The sequence below is a fragment of the Alternaria incomplexa genome (assembly GCF_024043165.1).
Source record: "Alternaria incomplexa strain BMP 0042 chromosome Unknown scaffold_23, whole genome shotgun sequence".
NCBI classification, from domain to species: Eukaryota; Fungi; Ascomycota; class Dothideomycetes; order Pleosporales; family Pleosporaceae; genus Alternaria; species Alternaria incomplexa.
Genome location: NW_026249872.1, coordinates 187786 through 206246, shown reverse-complemented (window position 1 = coordinate 206246; position 18461 = coordinate 187786). Strand labels below are relative to the sequence as shown.

The following is an 18461-nucleotide window of genomic DNA, read 5'->3' as shown; positions in this document are numbered from 1 at the left end:
CTGTCGCTACGTTGTATAAGTTAGCTCAGAGAGAAAACGATGTCATTTGCGTATCGCATCAGATCGGACATAAGTAGCAATGTGACGACCCGAACATGTCAATATGACTAGGTTTATCATGGCATTCAGGTACATACGATCCTATCACAACGCGCCTGAGGCTGCTCCTATCCATGAGGCTTAACCATGCATGCATTCCAGACACTGCAGTGACGAATCGTTCGATTTAGTAGACATGAAATGAACTACACGTCAACGCTGGATGCCCTTTCCTTCTCAGCCTCCTCCAAATCTACAGTCCAGAGATGAAACTTTGACCTCGCTCTAATCCTCGGACCGAACCGAAAGAACAGCCACGGCACGGGCGCCATAAGCAAGGCGACAAATCCCAGCGTACTGCTAGCCCACGGCGTCCCCATCTGAACATACATCTGCCGCGCAAACAGCGGGAAACCAGCCGTGAACAAAGACCGCATCACCGCATTAGCAGCGAGTGCACTTGCGGAGAAGCGCCCGTAGCAGTCGGTTAGATATGCGTTGGTTCCCAAGAACAGCGTGACAAAGCCAATGCCAAAGGGTATGCCAGAGAGAATGCATACGACCCAGTGCGTCGGCGGATTCGCCGTCCATCCGAACCAGAAGAGTGCCACGGGAATGAACCACGCTATGATGATGAGATGTGGCAGACGTGCTTCTGGCTTTGGTCCTCCAAGCTTCTTGACCCATATGCTGTGGATGTCGTTAATCCATGGTGAGCTCGCCGTTGCGATCGCCATGCCGAGTCCGATACCAAGGAAGGATAGACCTGCGATGCCCTCGCTCCAATGACGCGTCTGCCGGAAGACTACTGGGTAGGCGGTGAAGTCCAGATACAGTATACCCCAGACGAACGCTGAGTAAAGGCCTAGGACGAATAGGATGGGCTCCGTGAAGAGCATCAGCCAGGGTCGGGTCAGGTTGGTAGAATATTGCTCCTTGAAAGATTGGCGTGGGGGCTTTATACCGGCCTTGGCCAACTTCCGTAGCAGAAGTGTCGTCGTGTATGTCTCGGGAAGGAAGAAGAGCATCGCAGTATACACGATCGCGGCAATGATGGTCACAACCCAATAGAGCCATCTCCAATTCAGGTGCTGCGAGATGAACCCTCCTGCCACTGGCCCTAGGACTGGACCGAGGGAACTGCCCGTCGTGAACAGTGCGAATGGAACCGAACGATGGCTTTGGGGCCAGATGTCTGCCAAGCATCCGCCGCTGTTAGTCACAACGGGTGATCCAAAGAAACCACTGAAGAACCGAAATGTCAGAAGAGCGGCAAGATTAGGCGATAGCGCACAGCCGATGTTGAAGCAAAAGAAGAGAAGCATGGTAATGCGGAAGACAATCTCTCTTCCCAGTGCTTCTGAGAGCGGCGCGAACAACATTGGGCCAGAGGCAAAGCCGACGAGGAATGTCGTTACTCCTAACGTTGCGACGGTCGGGGAACATGCGAATGTTTCGGTGACGCCTGGGATTGCAGCGGCGTGCACACTTGAGCAGAGAGTGATGTTCGCAGTCATGAAGACGATGACCATCGTCGCCGTCCATTTCTTTCGGGCGGGCCAGCTGAACGGTTGCTCTTCAGGGTTGAGCTTGATCTGGGAGGAGCCATGTTGCATGGCTTTATCGTTGAGCACTGCATTCTGTTCTGATCCATGCTTAACGGAGGGAGGGATGAGACCTTCGGGGTCTTGGATAGTCGTGCCACCTCGATACATGGCGGACGACAAATAATGAGGAGAAAGGGTATGTTGTGATGAGAGCAAGAATTAGCTACAGTCTAACATAGCTTTAATTATGGTCAGAGGTCGCGAATATGACGCTGCTGGAACGTAGCAGACACATGAGCTTTGAACAATCGAAGCATCTGCGGACGTGCCAAGCTCAGTATACAGTGACTCATGTCGACCGTGGCTTGCATTGCTTGCAGCTCGGACAGTGCGCCACTGATGAGGATGCGGCGAGCATAATGATAAAGGTACCAGAGCCCTGCATGTTGTGAAGGCGGTCAAGCGTGCCGCATGTGAATCCTACAAGAATTTTAGTGTGAACGCATCAGCTAATGATGGACCAGGTAGCTTCGATGTAAAGCTTCCGGCGACTGGTGTGTAGTCTGAACATGCGATGCACTAACGCTACAATTGCCGGATGAATTGTGCTTGTCCAGATGAGAGAGGATGCGGCGAGGGACTGTCGATGCGCAGACCCGCGTCAGGTCTTCAGTCTCCAATTACGGGCGCTAACGTGGCCCCGTGGGGTATCTAGCGGAGCTGTATGCAGAGTGTGACAGAAGTTGATTACAGATGTTGAATCGATACGTACAGCTCCCGTTCCGACGTGAGCGCCCTTACTGTGCCTCGGGATATCGACAAGGGCTGATTCTGGAACGGTCTATGGCTAAGCGACATATGTGGCACCGAATAAGCACTCAAGTATTGGTGGAAAATATGCTCCTGTCAACGACGCCTTGCGACAGTCATGACAACCTCGCCTAATCCTTCGTTGACGTGAAGACAAGTAAGGCGCAGGGCGTAAAGTCGAACAGCCAACCGATATGTAAGGAATGGCTGCGTCTAATGAGGTAATTATAACCAACCGTTCCATTGCTGCTAAAGACGCGATGAGGTCTCCTCGCGTTCACACTGCGTTCGCAAAGATGTTTCGCTCCGAGTAGTGCGCGAAGATCGAAGTGGCTCAGCATCCGATGAAGAACCAGGCCTCGTCAGCGTTTCGCTATGCGATGCCGCGTTCAGCTTCAAACGGCTCCACACTACTCTGCTTATCCGAGCTGTCCGGATCGCAGTAGGAAGAGCGGCGACGCGATTGTCATCCAGCTCATCGATTGGGGGCATCGACCCTCCTCCCGATTCCAGTACAAGGTAGCCGTAGCCCTCTGCATAGCCGATGAACCAGCGGAGTTCATAGTCTTTGCCTTTAGGTCCATCATCGCAGCTTCTTACAAGCAATTAGGTAGGCGGTGAGTTCACAGCGAGTGCAAACAGTTGCGCTGGTTCGGTATACGTAGGAGAACGCGTCGAGTTGCGCGGCTTGCGGATCGTTGTGCCGTGTGCCTTCGACGCCATCGATGACCGTAACTATCGGAGTGAATTGTCGGGCTCGTGCGTATCCAAAGGTGTCTTCGGCTGCTACGTTGGGGGTTGGCAAGCCTCCACCGGCGTGGGCGTCGTAGCTGCAGATAGGGGCGGTACCTCCAACATTGCGGCGTCGTGTGTCGGAGTCGCGATCACGTGAATGTTCGCTTGATGCTTCGAGAGGAACGATACAGGTTTCCGGATCTGGTGCAGGTATCGCGATATGTGTGCCGTTGTAGTTGAGAGAGCGTCGCGTTCCCTTGTCGTTCGTCATCGCTAGGAGTTGGCACGCTAATGATGTTCGGTTAGCGCAAGCAGCTAGCGTGGAAGGGTTCCTTGAGCCGTCGACGGTCGGATTCGCAGTGTTCCAATAACCATTCAGCATCAGACTCAAAGAAGAGGAGTTTGCGTCCTCTTCATCTGTTTGGGCTTGCGAGCGCAGTTTGGGACAGGAAAGTGGCAGGACGTACAGCCACCGCGGATCCTCTTTGTACTGTGCCGTACGCACGGCTACCGACAGCCTCATCGCCATCCTGCGGTGCGTAAGGCTGCGTAAGATAGCATCCGACAGTTAACCAGCCCATCGACCAAAAGTAAAGCGCAAGGCGGAGCTTCCAACACCCGTAATAACTTTGGAAGGAAGTCAAGAAACAAGGGCCAATGGGTCAGCACTCACTGCGCAGAGGCGAACTCTTTCCACCAACTGTAGGTATCGGACATCAATAGAATACGTCACACGATGCCAGCGTATCCTTAGCCTTTGTATGTGGCAAATACCATGCGTTATGTCGACTATCTTCGCGGCATGCGCCACTACACCAGGACTATCTGGTTCTAACAGGAACATGACAAGCCCTCAACATACAGGGAGAACTCCGATTCACCTGTAGCTTTTGCAATCTCGCCAATGAGAGCGATCTGCTCTTCTACCTGAGACGCTTTTGGTCGATCCTTCGGCTCCGGTTTCATCATATGCCGGATCAAGCCGATTAAGTGTTCATCCGCTGGTCTTCGGCTCAGATCCTCGTCATTATCGAACCAATGTGTAATGCTGTCGAGGTTTGCCTGAAACGACCTATCTCCCCTTGCGCGTAGCGTCTGTGTGGTTTCGAGTGAATAGCCCATGCACAACGTGAATATCTCGAAGAAGACACAACCCATCGCGAAGATATCTGAAGCAGAACGACTCGGATCCCATCTTGCAACCTCAGGGCTAAAGTATTTTGGTGTCCCACGCTCGCCATTGTCTGTAAGACTTGACGACAGAATAGAATAGTCGGTTGCAGAGCCGAAGTCAGTTACCCAAAGGCCGTTGGCAGACAGAACTACATTCGAGGGTTTCAAGTCCTTGTGTTTGATACCAGAGCTGTGCAAGTACGAGACAGCACTAGCTATACAACCGATTGTCTTCCAGAGGTACGCTATCGTGCTTTTCAATGTTTGCTGACCATCGTTGCCCGTAAGGCTTAGAGATACGAAAGCTGGCTCTCGGTCGTGATCGTAGTCTTCGGAGTAAACCGATACCAGGGCGTCGCTGTCTTCCCAGTCTCCATCAGTTGTACGTTTCTGCAGCCAATCTGCGTCTACCAAGAGTGTTGCGAGATCGCAAGTAGCGACAGGCCATAGTAGAAGGCCGAGAACTAGCCCACGAGTATACGTTCCTATGAGACGTATAATGTGCGCATGACTGAGCCGTTTGATGATCTCGATCTCTCGACGTTCACTCTGTCCGATCTTGCGTCGGGCGTATTTGCGCTTCCATGCTAGTCGAATCCCATTGCTTCCTATCTCCGTTTCGTAAACCCCGCCGTGTACTCCATGTCCAAGAAAGCGACCTTCTACCAATGGCACTCTTTCATCTATCTTGTAGTCAACATGCGATGTGCCGCGACCTGACCAATCTACCGGTGCACCAATCACCAGTTCGCAGGGCAGCGTTTCCAAAGGTAAAGACGGTAAAATCTCTTTGCGTAACTTCTGGAGTGTTTCGATAACATGCGCCGCATCGAGGCCGATACCCTTATCTGAGACTTCTGGCAAGTCGGCGGACGCACGACCCCACCAGAACATCTTGTTCAAGAGGTCGAAGAAACGTTCGTTGTAGAATCTTTTCTGTAATTGTCTTGTTGGGTTTCCGTCAGTCGGCGTTGATGATTGAACAGAAGCATAGAGCTGCTTATGCATGAATATAACTGCATCCTTGACCTTTCGCCCATAGGAGAAGCGCGGAGTGTCTTTGCCAGATGGCCCATCAGCCATGCGAGCCTTCTTGTAGTGGCTAACTCCGTCCCGACCTTGGATGTCACAAGTTGCGACCTCAGACATTATGCATCCAAGTGACCATATATCGCATTCTCGGGTGTATCCGCCTCGACGAGGGGCGGCATAGTAGCCAGTGTTGTGCTCGTTCGGAACATCGGTCGGGTCTGCGTCAGCTGCCAACGTTGCCGCCTTTAATTCTATCAAGCCGAAATCTGCAATCTTCATCGTTCCCTTCACTATCAGAATGTTTGCGGGTTTCAGATTCTGGTGGTACTCGATTCTGGTCCCTTTGTAAAGTTTGTGGAGAGTGTTGAGCCCTTCAACAACGCCTTGCATCTGCGCCCAGAGCTCCCGGAAGTCGAATACGTCTCCTGGTCCCTTAAGGTAGTCGTGAAGTGATCCGTCAGCTTCTTCCTGCAAGATGAAGAAGTGACTACCATGCCAATACGCGCCCAAAGCCACCATGAGGTGCGGGTGGTTTTCCTCCTTCGAAAGCCTCTGGAGATTGTACCATTCTTTCGCGACGGCTTTGCCCATACCATGCCTGAAGATCTTGCGAGCGAACCTTTTGATATGCTGCAAAGTTTAGAATACAAGCACAAACATCCTGTAGGGGGTCTTACTGGTCCAAAGTCCTCCGACCGATAGTCGTCGTCTTGGAATTCGAAACATCTGACTTCTGCTAATGTTCCTTCTCCCTTGAGCTCCGTATCCTCTTTGATGGGCAGCAATTCTTTTGTTGGGATAAATACGACGTCCGGCGCTGGTCGAAGTGTCCGTACAAGAAAGTTATACTGCTGTTCCAGTATCTTCCTTTGTACTGTCTCCAAGTCCAAGACCGTCTCTCGATGACGGAGGTCGTCAAAGTCCGCGTCGCGAAAGTACCTAGTCCCGTCGAGCTTTAGCTCGTACTTCTGAAACATGTGAATAAGCCCTGGGCGACGGATACTGATGAGAAGTGCATAAATAAGGGCGTAGTCTCCCCTCAGTTCCTGTTGTTTTCGACGCTCCTTAAAGCAGTCCGAACGGTACTCTCTTGATCCGCCGTCCCGAGTGCATCGCGAGCAAGGGCAGAGGTATAGCCGTTCTGTTGTCAAGCCATAAGGCTCGTCTTCGAATAGTGCCTTGATCTTCCGGGAAGGTATATAGAACGAGGCACTACCAGAAGGATAACATTCTCTAATTGGGCGCACCTCGTTTATTTCTAGGTAGTCGAGGGCGACCTGACATGGAGGAAATTCATCCATGTTAGCGACTCTGTATCAGGTCTCTGAATGATGAGCGATGTCGGATATCAGTCGCGATCTCGCTCGACGAGGACACGACCCCGGAATGAAGAACCTGAGGGGTAGAGAGGCTGCCGCACGTGTGCTCACCGGTAGACGCGCCACGTGCAATATTCGTCCTCGACACCGATAATTGTGGATATCGTCTCCAATGAGAGCGATGGCGCTTGCACTGCAGCGCTTGGCGGCTGCAATCCTGTAGAGCAATAGGCGGCTGCATGCTGCAGGCGTCATCGGCAAAGGATAATGTTACATGCCCGGACGTAAACATATCTAGGTACTCACCCGACTGGAGTAGAAGCCACCTTCCTCCAGAGCCCGACACGAGGGTGCGTGGGACAATATCGAATGTACTGTACTCAGGTAGATGAGACTGCTCAGCGTTCACGAGTTCGTGTCCCGTATCGTGTTCAAAGTGCAGTAGGTAGCCTTGAGTCCACCCTACCCCGTCAGCAAGTTCTATCTCGGCTGCCGCACACGCGCAGCCATGTACCTCCGCATATACTCTACACGACACACAAACATGTGTAATTAAGGCGGCCCAAGTCTCCATGTCAGACGGCGATGTAGGTTGATCTACAAGACTGCATTGAATGCATTCTGTACAGCTGTGCCAAGAAGTGATTTTGAGACTACATGGCAGCAAGCGCGCAGTGAAGAGGGACAACAGTACCCTGTGCCTTAGGCTGTTCGGGTGGGTCTCTCTTGCTCTGGCCGCCGCGTGCACGTACATCTGAGCGCGCAGCCCACATCCATCGAACATCAAGAGCTTGATTGGTTACGCGATCCGATGATGACGCCACATCAAATACCTAGGTATCTACGCCCAAGTTATGGTCAACGAGGAAATCACGCAGAGAGCGACGGTCAGGACATCCAGCAGAGCGACTCAACACTAATTAGAACACACTAAGGGTAGGGGAGAGAGTGTTAATGAACGGTGACGTCACTTTATTGGGAAAACGATGCGTCTCGGGCCTATCGCGAAGCGTATGCAGCTTCAACCACTTGACATGCAAGGACACAGGTACCCCTGCTGGACACAGCTGTACGACGGCAGCCGAACTGACGTGTATGACTTGGTAGATCTCTTGTTGCTTCAGAGTGTAGGTAGCATTCCAACGATGTGATGAAGTAAACAATACGATTAATCTCTATCAACAACTACATCTACGCCGCAGTACCATTCCCCACCACCGTCCCATTCACACCCCCACTACTAAAGTACGCACAATGAATCAAATACCGCGACGTCTCCGCACTGAAACCCTCCAACGCAACAGCATCAATCTTCTCCAACGAGAAAGCGCCATTATTCATCTTCGTGTAATCGCTCAGCGGGATCCTCAGCACAACCGGACTCCCATTCATACTGCCATACGCCGCCGTCGCAACACTAAGACGCTGTATCGCAGTCTGGCCATCGCAGCCAAAGCCGCCGCTCTGCAACTGCACGTTGAAGCTTGCGCCCGCACTCGCCGTGACGTTGAGAACGAGGTACTGGGACGCGGAGACGTCGGCGCAGTTCTGCAGCGAGTACCAGTATGAGCCTGATACGCTGGGTTGGAGGACTAAAGCGCCGTCAGTGACGACGGGTGCGACTTCCATGGTGCCGTCGTCGCTTTGGACGTAGCCGTGGTTGTTGCGGTTTGCGACGCCAGGCGTGCAGTAGTTCAGCCATGCGTCGTCGGGACAGTTGCATGTTTGAAGGGAGGGCGTGGCTGCGATGTTGATCAAACTGATACAGCCGACTTTGACGTCGACGTCAGAGGGGTTGAACGCCGAGAGTGCGACGCTGTCGAGCCTGCTGGTGTTCATGCCGGAGAAGTCGGCAAAGGGGATCTGTGCGACTTGGTATGCGTCGGCGCTGGTGAATGTGACGAAGGAAGTTATGGGGACGGAGGAGGGGGGCGAGAGTGTAGTGCATTCCTCGTCTGTCTTCCAGCGCATCGTGACGCGGAATGTGGTTCCTGCGGGAGCGGCAACGGAGAGCTGGATGCCCGTCGCGTTCAAGGTGTTCGCATTGTAGCATCCGCTGTTGTCGAACTGGGAGTACCAGTATGAGCCACTTGTAGATCCCAAGACGAGCGAGCCGTCGCTATCGACTGAATACGAAGCGAGAGATCCTTCGTCGGTCATTTGACCGAGGAGTCGGTTGACCCGCGGGACTTCAGGCACGAATGTGCAAGTATTCAGAATAGTACCTGAGCAGAGCGCGCAACCAGGGCTATCCGCCGGTCCTGTGAAGACCAAAGAGTGGACGCGATACGTCGAGCCAGGGGAGTTGAAGTTGGTCATAACGAATGACTGAAGGTATTCCTGGTTGAAGGTAGCTGGGAAGCGAGAGAACGGTATCGTAAGCTGTGTCGATGCGGCGTTGAAGGTGATCGGAACGTAAGACGTGACTACGTTGGTGCTGCAACCATCAGTGCCGTATCTGAAACCGATATTCGCGGTCGCGTCTTGCGGGCCTGAGACAGTGAGGATGATCGCGTTGTAAGAGCTGTTCACCGCTCTGCATTCAGACGGCTTTGCGAGCAGCGAGTAGAAGTAAGATGTCGCGTCTTTGGGTACGAGGTCGACGTATCCGCGGCTAGTCTGCTTGTAGGACTGCATCGTTCGGTCGTCAGAGATAGCCGCACCCAAAGCATTGGTCTGCGTCTTGAACTCATTCGGGTCGCAAAAGTTCAGCACAACAAAGCCAGTCGGTGCTGGGCAACGTGGGCCGGCGCCGATGGTAGAAGGTCCGCCAAGAAGAGAGATCCATCTCATGGTGAAGTTGCTGGCAGAAGAACCACCGTTGGGCGTGAAGTTGCGTAGTGTGATGCGGCTGACCGAGTCGGTGTTGATACCCGAGAATGCCGTGAGGGGAATGGTGATGTTGGAGAAGTTATCCTGGCCTAGGGTGGCGTAAGACCTGGTGTTGACAGTGGTAGTCTTGCCATCACCTGAGCTAATTACCACATCGAAAGAGCCACCGGATGGGCCGCGCGCATTCAAAGAGACACCAGTGTAAGCAGTAGCATTCAAGGTAGCTCCATCGACCATGGTATCCGTGTAGAAGAACGAGTCTGCGCTCGACGGCAGCAACTGCATTCTTCCTAGCTCGGAAAGCTTCGCGAACGTCATCGAGTTGTTGTAGTCGGTCTGACCAAAGATGTTGTTGATACCAGTGATCCACCGATCAACATTCTGGAATGACTCGATGGCAAGGCCTGGGGTACGGTCCTCTCCTGGTGCTGTTACACATCGCTTCTGGATCTTGAGATTGTCGATGTAGATAGGTGTCTGTGCTGGCGAGATGTTTCCGATGCGTATTCCGCGGACGTGCTTCATCTCTTGTCCCTTGAAGTCGGCTAGTGGTATGGTGACAGTATGGTTCGAGCCATCGGCAGGGGCGTATCTGGTAACGTCCAAGTATGTTGCACTTGGCTGCTCGAAGTTGCATCCAGTGTCGTACGAAACGAGCTGCACGTAGAAGGTACTTCCTAAAGGAGCGACCATGTCAAAGTACAAATGGGTGTAGACGGTGGCATCGAAGCAGAAGCGTGAGATCTCAGTGTAGTACGAGTTGACGCCGCTGTTTGTGGTCGCGGTAAGCTGCAAGGTACCATCCACGTTGTTTGACGAAAGTCCGGTCGCAGCCGTCTGCAACAAGAGCAGATTGACGTTGTTGCTGCCGAAGTAGAGTTCGAGGAAGTCGTCAATCATCACGTCCCATGCTATGCACTCCGTATCTCCAATCGGCTTTGGCGTAAAGTCAGGGCATGTAGAGGCGGTTGCGTTGCTGGCCCCAACAGCGAAGTTGAGGGTGTAAAGTCCCTTCGCCGTGTTTCGCAGTACGACCGCGTTCGTGGTCTTGTCGTAGGAGGGTTGCTGGCAGACCGAGAGAGAGCCTGAGGCAGACTGTATAGCGTAGTTTCGTGGGACCTGCAGGGTGAGTCCCTCAGTGCGACCGTCCAAGCGGACTGTCATCACCGCAGATGAGTTGTCCGCTGCGGTGATGTCTACAATCGCGCGATCTCGGTTGGTCCACCAGTTGGCCATGCCTGTCTGGTTGAAGAAGACTGCATAAGGACGCACCCTATCGTGGAGTGCGCGCTGGATCTGGATCTTATCGAACAGGGCGTCGGAAGGATGAATCAAGATGTTGTAGTGTCCGCCATATCGTGCCATCTTCTCAATGTACTTGATCTGATTCGCAAAGTCTGAGCCTGGGAAGTCCGCGCTGCTCATATTGCCGTCACCGTCAGACCACTGGAGTGGGAACTCGTAGTACGGAAGCTCCTGAAATGACTCGCGGTTGTGTGTAACCTGGAAAGGAAGGTGGGTCAGGTGCGAATTGCCTGCGCATGAAGAGCCACCAATGATGCCGTTGGCGACGCAATGCGTGGCCTGATACTTGCTCCACGCAAGATTACCCGGACGATAGGTGGTCATGTTGTAGCCAGTCTTGAACTCATCGTGAAGTATGTGTCGGATCAACCAAGCACTCACACGGACCTCTCCAGATGCGGAAGCACCTGATGTGTAGAAAGAGAGCCCACTAGTGCCTCCCTTAGTGCAGACCTCTCCATTCGTGGGTGTGCCGTCAGCATTGGGACCGCACTGGTGAATGACCGGGTAATAACCGGCATCAGTTCCTTCGATGAACCGTTCCTGAAGCGTGCCGTAGTCAAAGCCCGCCGCGTTGGGCGAGTGGCTGACAGTGTGGCTACCGAAGTCGATGAACGGGTTTCCATCTGGAGCCGTTCGGAATCCACTGATCTGGTAGATGTAGGGAACACCATACTGGAAGTACGCCGTCTCGTAAGCATCGGTGATGTACTTGGTATGAAGGTTCAGGTTGCCCGCGGCACCTCGGTCTTGTGCTGCAGCCGCAATACCCTGACCGTGTGGATACGAGACGTAGGTGTCGATATCCCAGGTAGTGGTGAAGGCGAGTCCTTTGTTGTAAGGAACAGACCACAGGCTCACGAAATGAGGACTGGTGGTGACAATGTTCTTGATGACGCGGGTTCCAATGTCATATCCGGGGTAGTAGTGTCCGTCGTACCATGGCGAATACCCACCGGCCTCAGCTTGAGCCTGAATGTACAAGTATCCAAGGTCCATACCGAAGCTGTATACGTATCCACTGGCGCCCGACGGCTGATGCTTGACGATCGCTGCGCTGGTAGCAGATGTATCTGCGCTGTCGACACCATCATTACGGACCAGGTATTTGCCAATCGTTTGAGAGCCGTTGATAGGTGTATAGCCAACATTTATCAGACCAGTCTCGGTGTAGTTCTCGAAAAATGGCATGTTGACATCGTAGTACTCAGTAAAGTCGAAACCTTGAATAGCTTGCGTCGGTGTCTCAGTGTTCGTCAACTGGAGGACGGACCTGGCACCGCTCGTGTCTACGGTTGATGCAGAAACACCAGCAAGAGCCTGGAGAGCGGTGGGTACTTGGTTCATGAAGATTAGCCTTCCACCCTTCACCACGAAGGAAGTCAGGGCTGTGACATCCGCAGAGCTCGGGCTGTAGCTCACGCTCGGAGAGGTGTAAATCAGTAGGTTCCGGCATTGCGAAGAGATATTGAGCGACTGGATAACTTTGACTTGCAGACCGACTGTCTTGAGAGACAGTGTCAGAGGAAGCCTGGACTGTTGTTAATAATTGTACATCTGAGTGTCTTATGAGACAGGATTTACCAATTAGGGTCTGCTTTGTAGTTCGGGAGAAAGACGTTCAGTCCAGAGTCCGGTCCAGCTGCGTGTCTGTCATTGGGAAGTTAGTGAAGAGACATCATGCCATGTCCTTGATCTTCTTACCTTGATTGCGATGGTACAGTAGCTGGCTGGCTATCTTCACCCAAATCTGGACTCGCACCTCCAGGCTGCGTGAGCTTGTAAATATCCGGCGAGCTGAAAGCCTGACATATCTGCAGTATAGCAAGCAACGGCAGAAGAAAGAATGAACGCATACTTGATGCTTCCCTTGGTAAGAGTGGTAAAATCCGCAGAAGGACGTAACAGAGAACAAAAAGGCAGAACCCGACCTTTTGGTTAAGTTCCCAAAAGTAGAAACCGACTAGAAGCACGGGAGAAATCGCCTTATCCGAGCCCGAATACCAAATTGCTAGCCATGCTGGACTAAGGCCGCAAACTTCATCAGGGCGCGAAATCTGGGAGAAATTCGTCAACCTATCCACTTAGGGTGTTCTAGTAGGGGCACCAACAGCGACTACGGCACCGTGATCGCCGGTACCTGCGCTATTAGCATGCATCTAGGGTAGGAACTCGTGTTCATTGAGTTTGGCGTGGCCCCAAAGTCCGCACAGACGCTGCATCTCCATAAATAACGAGTTCTCTTGTAGGCCGAGGCGCCGGTTTCAGATTTGGCAGCGGGAGCAATGATGATGCGTCGAAGCGTCATGGCGAAGAGGCGACCACAATCGGTTTGTCCGCAATTGGGATGTCTTCAATGAACAAAAGGAGAGGGCTGGGTAGAGAGTATTGTTTGCTTGAGTAGCGCTTACTAGCACCGATGCGTACTTACGTCATTTCAGAACCTTCGCGCCCGAAAAAGGAAGTAACAGGCCTGGTTCCTGCTACATGTCCATACGAACAAATCTTGAGATACGAGGCAGTTGCACTCGCTGCATCGCCACAGTCCAGCTGCAAGGTGACAAGCTATGTCCCAGATGAAACGAGGGTACCGCATCGGCTCAGCCGGCTTCCCGATTCTTACGGGAGTCCAGGCCCGTGGATAGGACCGGGACTCTGGAAGCTGCGCAAAAATACGATGTCTCGAACGCGACCTGGCAGCATCCTCGCGTGGGCACAGTCATTGTTACTGAAAGGTCGGGTCGTCGCTCCAGGTCTGCATGCTTTTCGGTACCTAGTACCTGTCTACCGAAGAAGTTGGGTCCACCATGTCAGTCGGCGAACTCGGTGTTAGATTGCTGCCTCATCAATATCCAGCGTTTGACTTTTGGCGAAAGTCAATGGCGCAGTGTTCATGTCAGCACGAACTCTCGCAAGATTGTCGGAGCCTATCTGCACGTGATTCCTTATCAATGCCAAGCCGCCAGATGCGCGTCCTCGCGTGGCCCGTCGCGTGTCCGGCCGCAACACTATGTCAACCCCGCGGGCAATATCAATGCAGTGCCACTTCCTAGCAGCTATGTGGTAACGGAGCGCATGCGTCGGTGCGACTCAATACCTCGCATTCAGTCAGCTTGGTGCATATTGCGATCGCCAGGTACCCTTCGCTGATGTACTGAAAACGCGACACTAACATTTTCGATAAAGTACGACCATAGCCACGACGATTGCCTGCAATGAGTCGCAAACGAACCCACGACGAACGCCTCCGCACCCGAAATCACTGCTAGCAAGACTCTGTATACAAGTCACGACACAGGCCGTACTTGTTACACCTCTCAGACGCTTCACCGACCGTACCTAGGAGGACTGGGACGAGGGTATAGGAACATAGACGATGTTGATAGCATTTACTCTGGCACAAATTTCGGTTCGCGTCGACCGCTCATCCGCTTGCTTGCGTTTGAGACTATACTTCGGGGTCTCGATTTTCGAATTGGCCTACAGTGTCCCTGCGTCAGGGAAGGCCTGTTCCAGCGGACCCTTCCAGGGTTCTTCTTCATTATCGCCCCACAGACCGACACATATTTGATAGGCTAGGCAGCCGTTGCACGTCCAAAATATGCTGAGCTGGTCCGGTTCGGCATCGCAGGCGAGATCATAAGGGATCTTCAGGTTGGGGGCACCCAAGACTCGTGGCTGCAAAGAGTACCTAGGCACTAGCCAGTGCTGCGCACGCTTCTAGGAGTGGATGCTAGAACACCATGCTGCCCACTAGACTGTCCTGTATCCTATATGCTCTCGCACCGTCCGCTTTTTTGTTCAGAATCTCAGGTCACGCTCATAATCCTGGCAACGCTGAGCCATTTCAAATATCCTACCGCTGGTGCAAACTGATCGTGGCGCAATTACGAGAGTAATCTTGTTGTCTTCTTTTTGAGGTCGGCATACCAGGTGTGCATGAACACAGGATGAGACACAAGTGTAGCCACTTACTACGGCCTTGTTCTATTCACCCATTGAGTTGAGTTTGATGATGGTCAGGAAATGCATGTGCTGTCACCCATGACGGACCGTTGGGCCATCAGGGTGTCTGGGAGCAACAGCGTATCTTCAGCGTGAGGATGAAAGCTGGAGCGAGACGATGAAGACAATCGAAAAATCTGAAGAGTCGTTGCAATCCAACATTTGGTTGCAATCCAACATTTGTCGCGCCCCTGCGATGGTGTTCCAAAGAGCCGTGCGACTCCAAGGCTTGTAGGGCTGAGGCGGCCGCACCAGTGCACAGGGCCATCGCGCTCGGAGGCCCTCGTCAACGCTCGCAGCAGTGGGTCTCCCCACAGAATGCGCAATTTGATTGGAGCTTACGTGCCGGAGGCCGCAACAACTTGAGGGCAACGCATCGACATAGAGTCCTTCAGCGATTCTATTGTCTTGGTTGGACGGTGGCCGCACTTTTGGAAGGGCAAAGCGACAAAGAGTCCCTCTGTTGCAACGCCCTCTTCGTGTCCACGCCGGCTTGAGAGTGTATAACCCCTCTTCCTCGCAGAGCCGCACCTCTGGGATATTTGTTCCAAGATACATGCATATCATAGCAATCGCCTTCCTCACCAACGTTGTCGACACCAGAAGCTAACCTTAGAACGAAGTCATCACAACGTCAACACGGTCTTCAGACTGACCAGATCCGGCATGGCGCCTTGGTATGCAGCGAAATGTTGATTGGTCGTTCTATATGTGGATAGGTCTTCCAGCAAAGTCGGAAAGAGTTCGATCGCGATTTTACCTCTGTTGTACACTGACGCTGCCCAATACTGCTCGACCCTCTCTCGAACGCCAGGACAACTTCGCCTGCCGAAAACGCCAAACCATCAGCTCGAATATCCGTCAACACCATTCGCACATAGATCCAATATCGCGGTCCAGGCCCAAGGGGACACACACAATCTTCAAGCACCTCCGCTGGCTGCTGCTACCCTTGGCTCGACTGGGGCGCCTCCAGAAGCGTCACTACGCCCCACGGCATCACGACCGCGTCCCCCCGGACCGTCGAGGACATGCTCGTTTGATTCATCGTGTACCTGCTGTACCTCAGCGGCATTGTCTGGTGCCTCGTGGGGCTGCGGTGGGTCGCTGTGGATCGAGTTCATCTCGTTGTCGTTCCCCAGTTCAGCCGGGGCATTCGGGTGATGACCCACCGCGGGCGCATCACGGGCTAGTGGAACGTAAGCTCTAGTCATTGTGTAGCGGACATGGTACACCATGATGGTAAGGAAGACTGATCACCAGCTACGTACAGGCTCGTTCGGCACGTTCTCTTCTTCGCTTGCCTACACACACGTAGACGGCAACGGCAAAGCCTCCGACTCCAACAATCAGCATTATCGCTCCGGACATGTATTTCCACCAGATGTTCTCGTCTTCCATAGGCTGGGTGTACGAGCCCGGGGGCGTGAAGGTTGCATTGCCTTGGTTGGTGCCTGGCAGCGGCCGTCAGCTTAGCCCTGAGACTCACCATGCCTGAAGCACGTTTGCTGGGTCTGACAGAGTCTGCTTGGGTAACGTATACTCACCGTCGAAGGGCACAAACCCACGAGTAACGACGGGCATCTTGGTGTCTACGATGTTTTAGCTGGCGCCGTCATCGTCATCGTCATCGCTTGGCGTCGGCGTGATAAGCTCACCACTCACCTGGACTCGGGAGAGACTCGGCTCTACTACAAGGTTGTCGTTGGTCTTGGATCAGGGTATGTCTGCGATGTTGATCAGTGGTTCCGTCGTAGCACAGATGGAGAAGGGGTTCCTCTCCGCAAAAGCTCATGAAGCCGCCGGCGGTCAGCGTTGGGGGGCTTAGCTGCAAGTTCTACTGGGCGTTCTGCGCTGATTCGTCGGGACTCCTCCCGTCAACAACCTGCTTCGACAACGCATCGCACACACACGAAATTGCGCATCACGGACAATTATTCGGAGAACATGAAGGCGATACATCTGTTCCCATGATTTGCGAAAAAAGGGACGAACGTGGTCACGAAGCAGCGATTGACTGCTTGGTCTATTGCGCACCCCAACATACCCCACCTGCCAGCTGCAAGCCCACACAATACTACGTGAACGCTCGAGCGCCCCTCCAACAATGAAGCGAAGGCACTGCAGCCGCCGTCTATCCTCCTGGGCCAGCTACGCTCTTTATTAGTGGTTGGGATGCGAGGGCGAAGAGCGATCGAATAGGCATTGAGATGCGCAAGCTGCTGCATTGCTGCGAACCCCACAAAAGAGCTTAATCTTCCACCAGTGATAGGTAGCATGGACGCAGATTAAGATACACAATAGCTCCATCCTTCTGCTTCATGAAAGTGCTTTATCGTGATGCTGCAAGGCTGTCAAGCAAGGCTGTCAAGCACGTAGTAGCTAAACCGTGTCTTCCTTCGAGATGTTGGCGAACCTTGGAAATGCTGAACAGCTTCGAGCGAATAAACGTTTCAAATCTATTTGGGGATATTGTGCATGGAATATCTATCGAATAGTGTAGGTTTTGTTGCTCGCTCTAACATTCCAAGGTTTATATCTGTTCACGGGTACGTTGCGCTAGTCTGTACGCATCATAAAAGTCAGTTAAAGCACTTTTGTTGTAACATGTTGAGCATGTAGCTTGAGAAGAAATCTGCTGCATTTCACTCCAATATCCTAATGCTGTTCAAAAAAACTTCCTTTGTTCGAACTGAGCTGGCGTCTGTCCACTGTGGTACCATGGGCCTGATACGCGGGCGGGCTTGACGGGTGATCGATGCCAAGCCGCCGCCGCTTATCCAGGCGACCCACCCTCTTTCCAGCGTGATGTTGTCTCAAAGAACATACAAGTCCACTACCCCCTCATAGTAGTGACATCGCAATGCAGCGCGTGCGTCGGCGCGACCTGAAATTCTTCGCTCCGTCTCCATGGGTATACTTACTCCCTTCACACATGAGCGCGCCTCGCTGACATACTGAAAGTGCGACACAAATACCTGCGATGAGCCACGTCCGAACCCTCGACCCTGCTACCTCCGAGAACTTGTATGCTGCAGATGAGAGACGTTCAGGCATAAGAACCACCATATACCACGATGTCGCCTCCGGATCACAGATACAAGCATGGCCCCCGAACTCGCCTATGGACGAGTTGACGTCCACCTCGCATGCCTACTCAGGTTACCCATATCAAGATCATAACTCCACAAGCAACTTCTCGTCAATTGATTCGTATGGGGGATTTGCAAACTTTGAAGGTGATCAGAGGCTTGCAGGTTCGTCGAATGCTGCACCGCAGGCGGAACCATTAGTGGACACTACATCTGGGACACAAGAGCCGCGCGGTTACTATAATGATCTCTTATCACCATGGGAGTCCCAAGAGCTAGGGCATGTGGACTCACATGGTTACGTGACGCATCAAATACCGCCATGGGAATCCCAAGAGCCTGAGCTGCCTCAGATACCGTCATGGGAGCTCCCTCAAGAGCTAAAGTCCCCGTACCCACACTTCGACTCAGACTTGTCGTACATGGACTATGTGCCACTACCTTGCCCGCCCTCTGAACGTGTCCTTGAGTATGTCGATCAAGACTTTATTCCACTACACACATACCAGGGAGGAGATTCGTCGAGTGCTGTAGGTCAGGACGGCGAATTTGACTTGAAGCCAATCCCATCT

The 18461-nt window shown here is 52.9% G+C and overlaps 3 protein-coding genes across 3 annotated transcripts; all 3 read right to left on the bottom strand.

Annotated features, from left to right (window-relative positions):
* Positions 1-245: 245 nt before the first annotated feature.
* On the bottom strand, positions 246-1754 carry J4E90_010560 (uncharacterized protein; the record flags this gene model as incomplete). Its single annotated transcript, XM_051440072.1, has 1 exon — positions 246-1754. One exon carries the CDS (start codon positions 1752-1754, stop codon positions 246-248), a length of 1509 nt encoding a protein of 502 aa, XP_051286114.1.
* Positions 1755-3962: 2208 nt separating this feature from the next.
* J4E90_010559 (uncharacterized protein) lies at positions 3963-6637 on the bottom strand (the record flags this gene model as incomplete). Its single annotated transcript, XM_051440071.1, has 3 exons — positions 3963-5966; positions 6014-6520; positions 6584-6637. The coding sequence occupies 3 exons, from the start codon at positions 6635-6637 to the stop codon at positions 3963-3965; spliced, it is 2565 nt and encodes an 854-aa protein (XP_051286113.1).
* Positions 6638-7846: 1209 nt separating this feature from the next.
* Positions 7847-12648, bottom strand: J4E90_010558 (uncharacterized protein; the record flags this gene model as incomplete). Its single annotated transcript, XM_051440070.1, has 3 exons — positions 7847-12323; positions 12377-12442; positions 12497-12648. 3 exons carry the CDS (start codon positions 12646-12648, stop codon positions 7847-7849), a joined length of 4695 nt encoding a protein of 1564 aa, XP_051286112.1.
* Positions 12649-18461: the final 5813 nt, after the last annotated feature.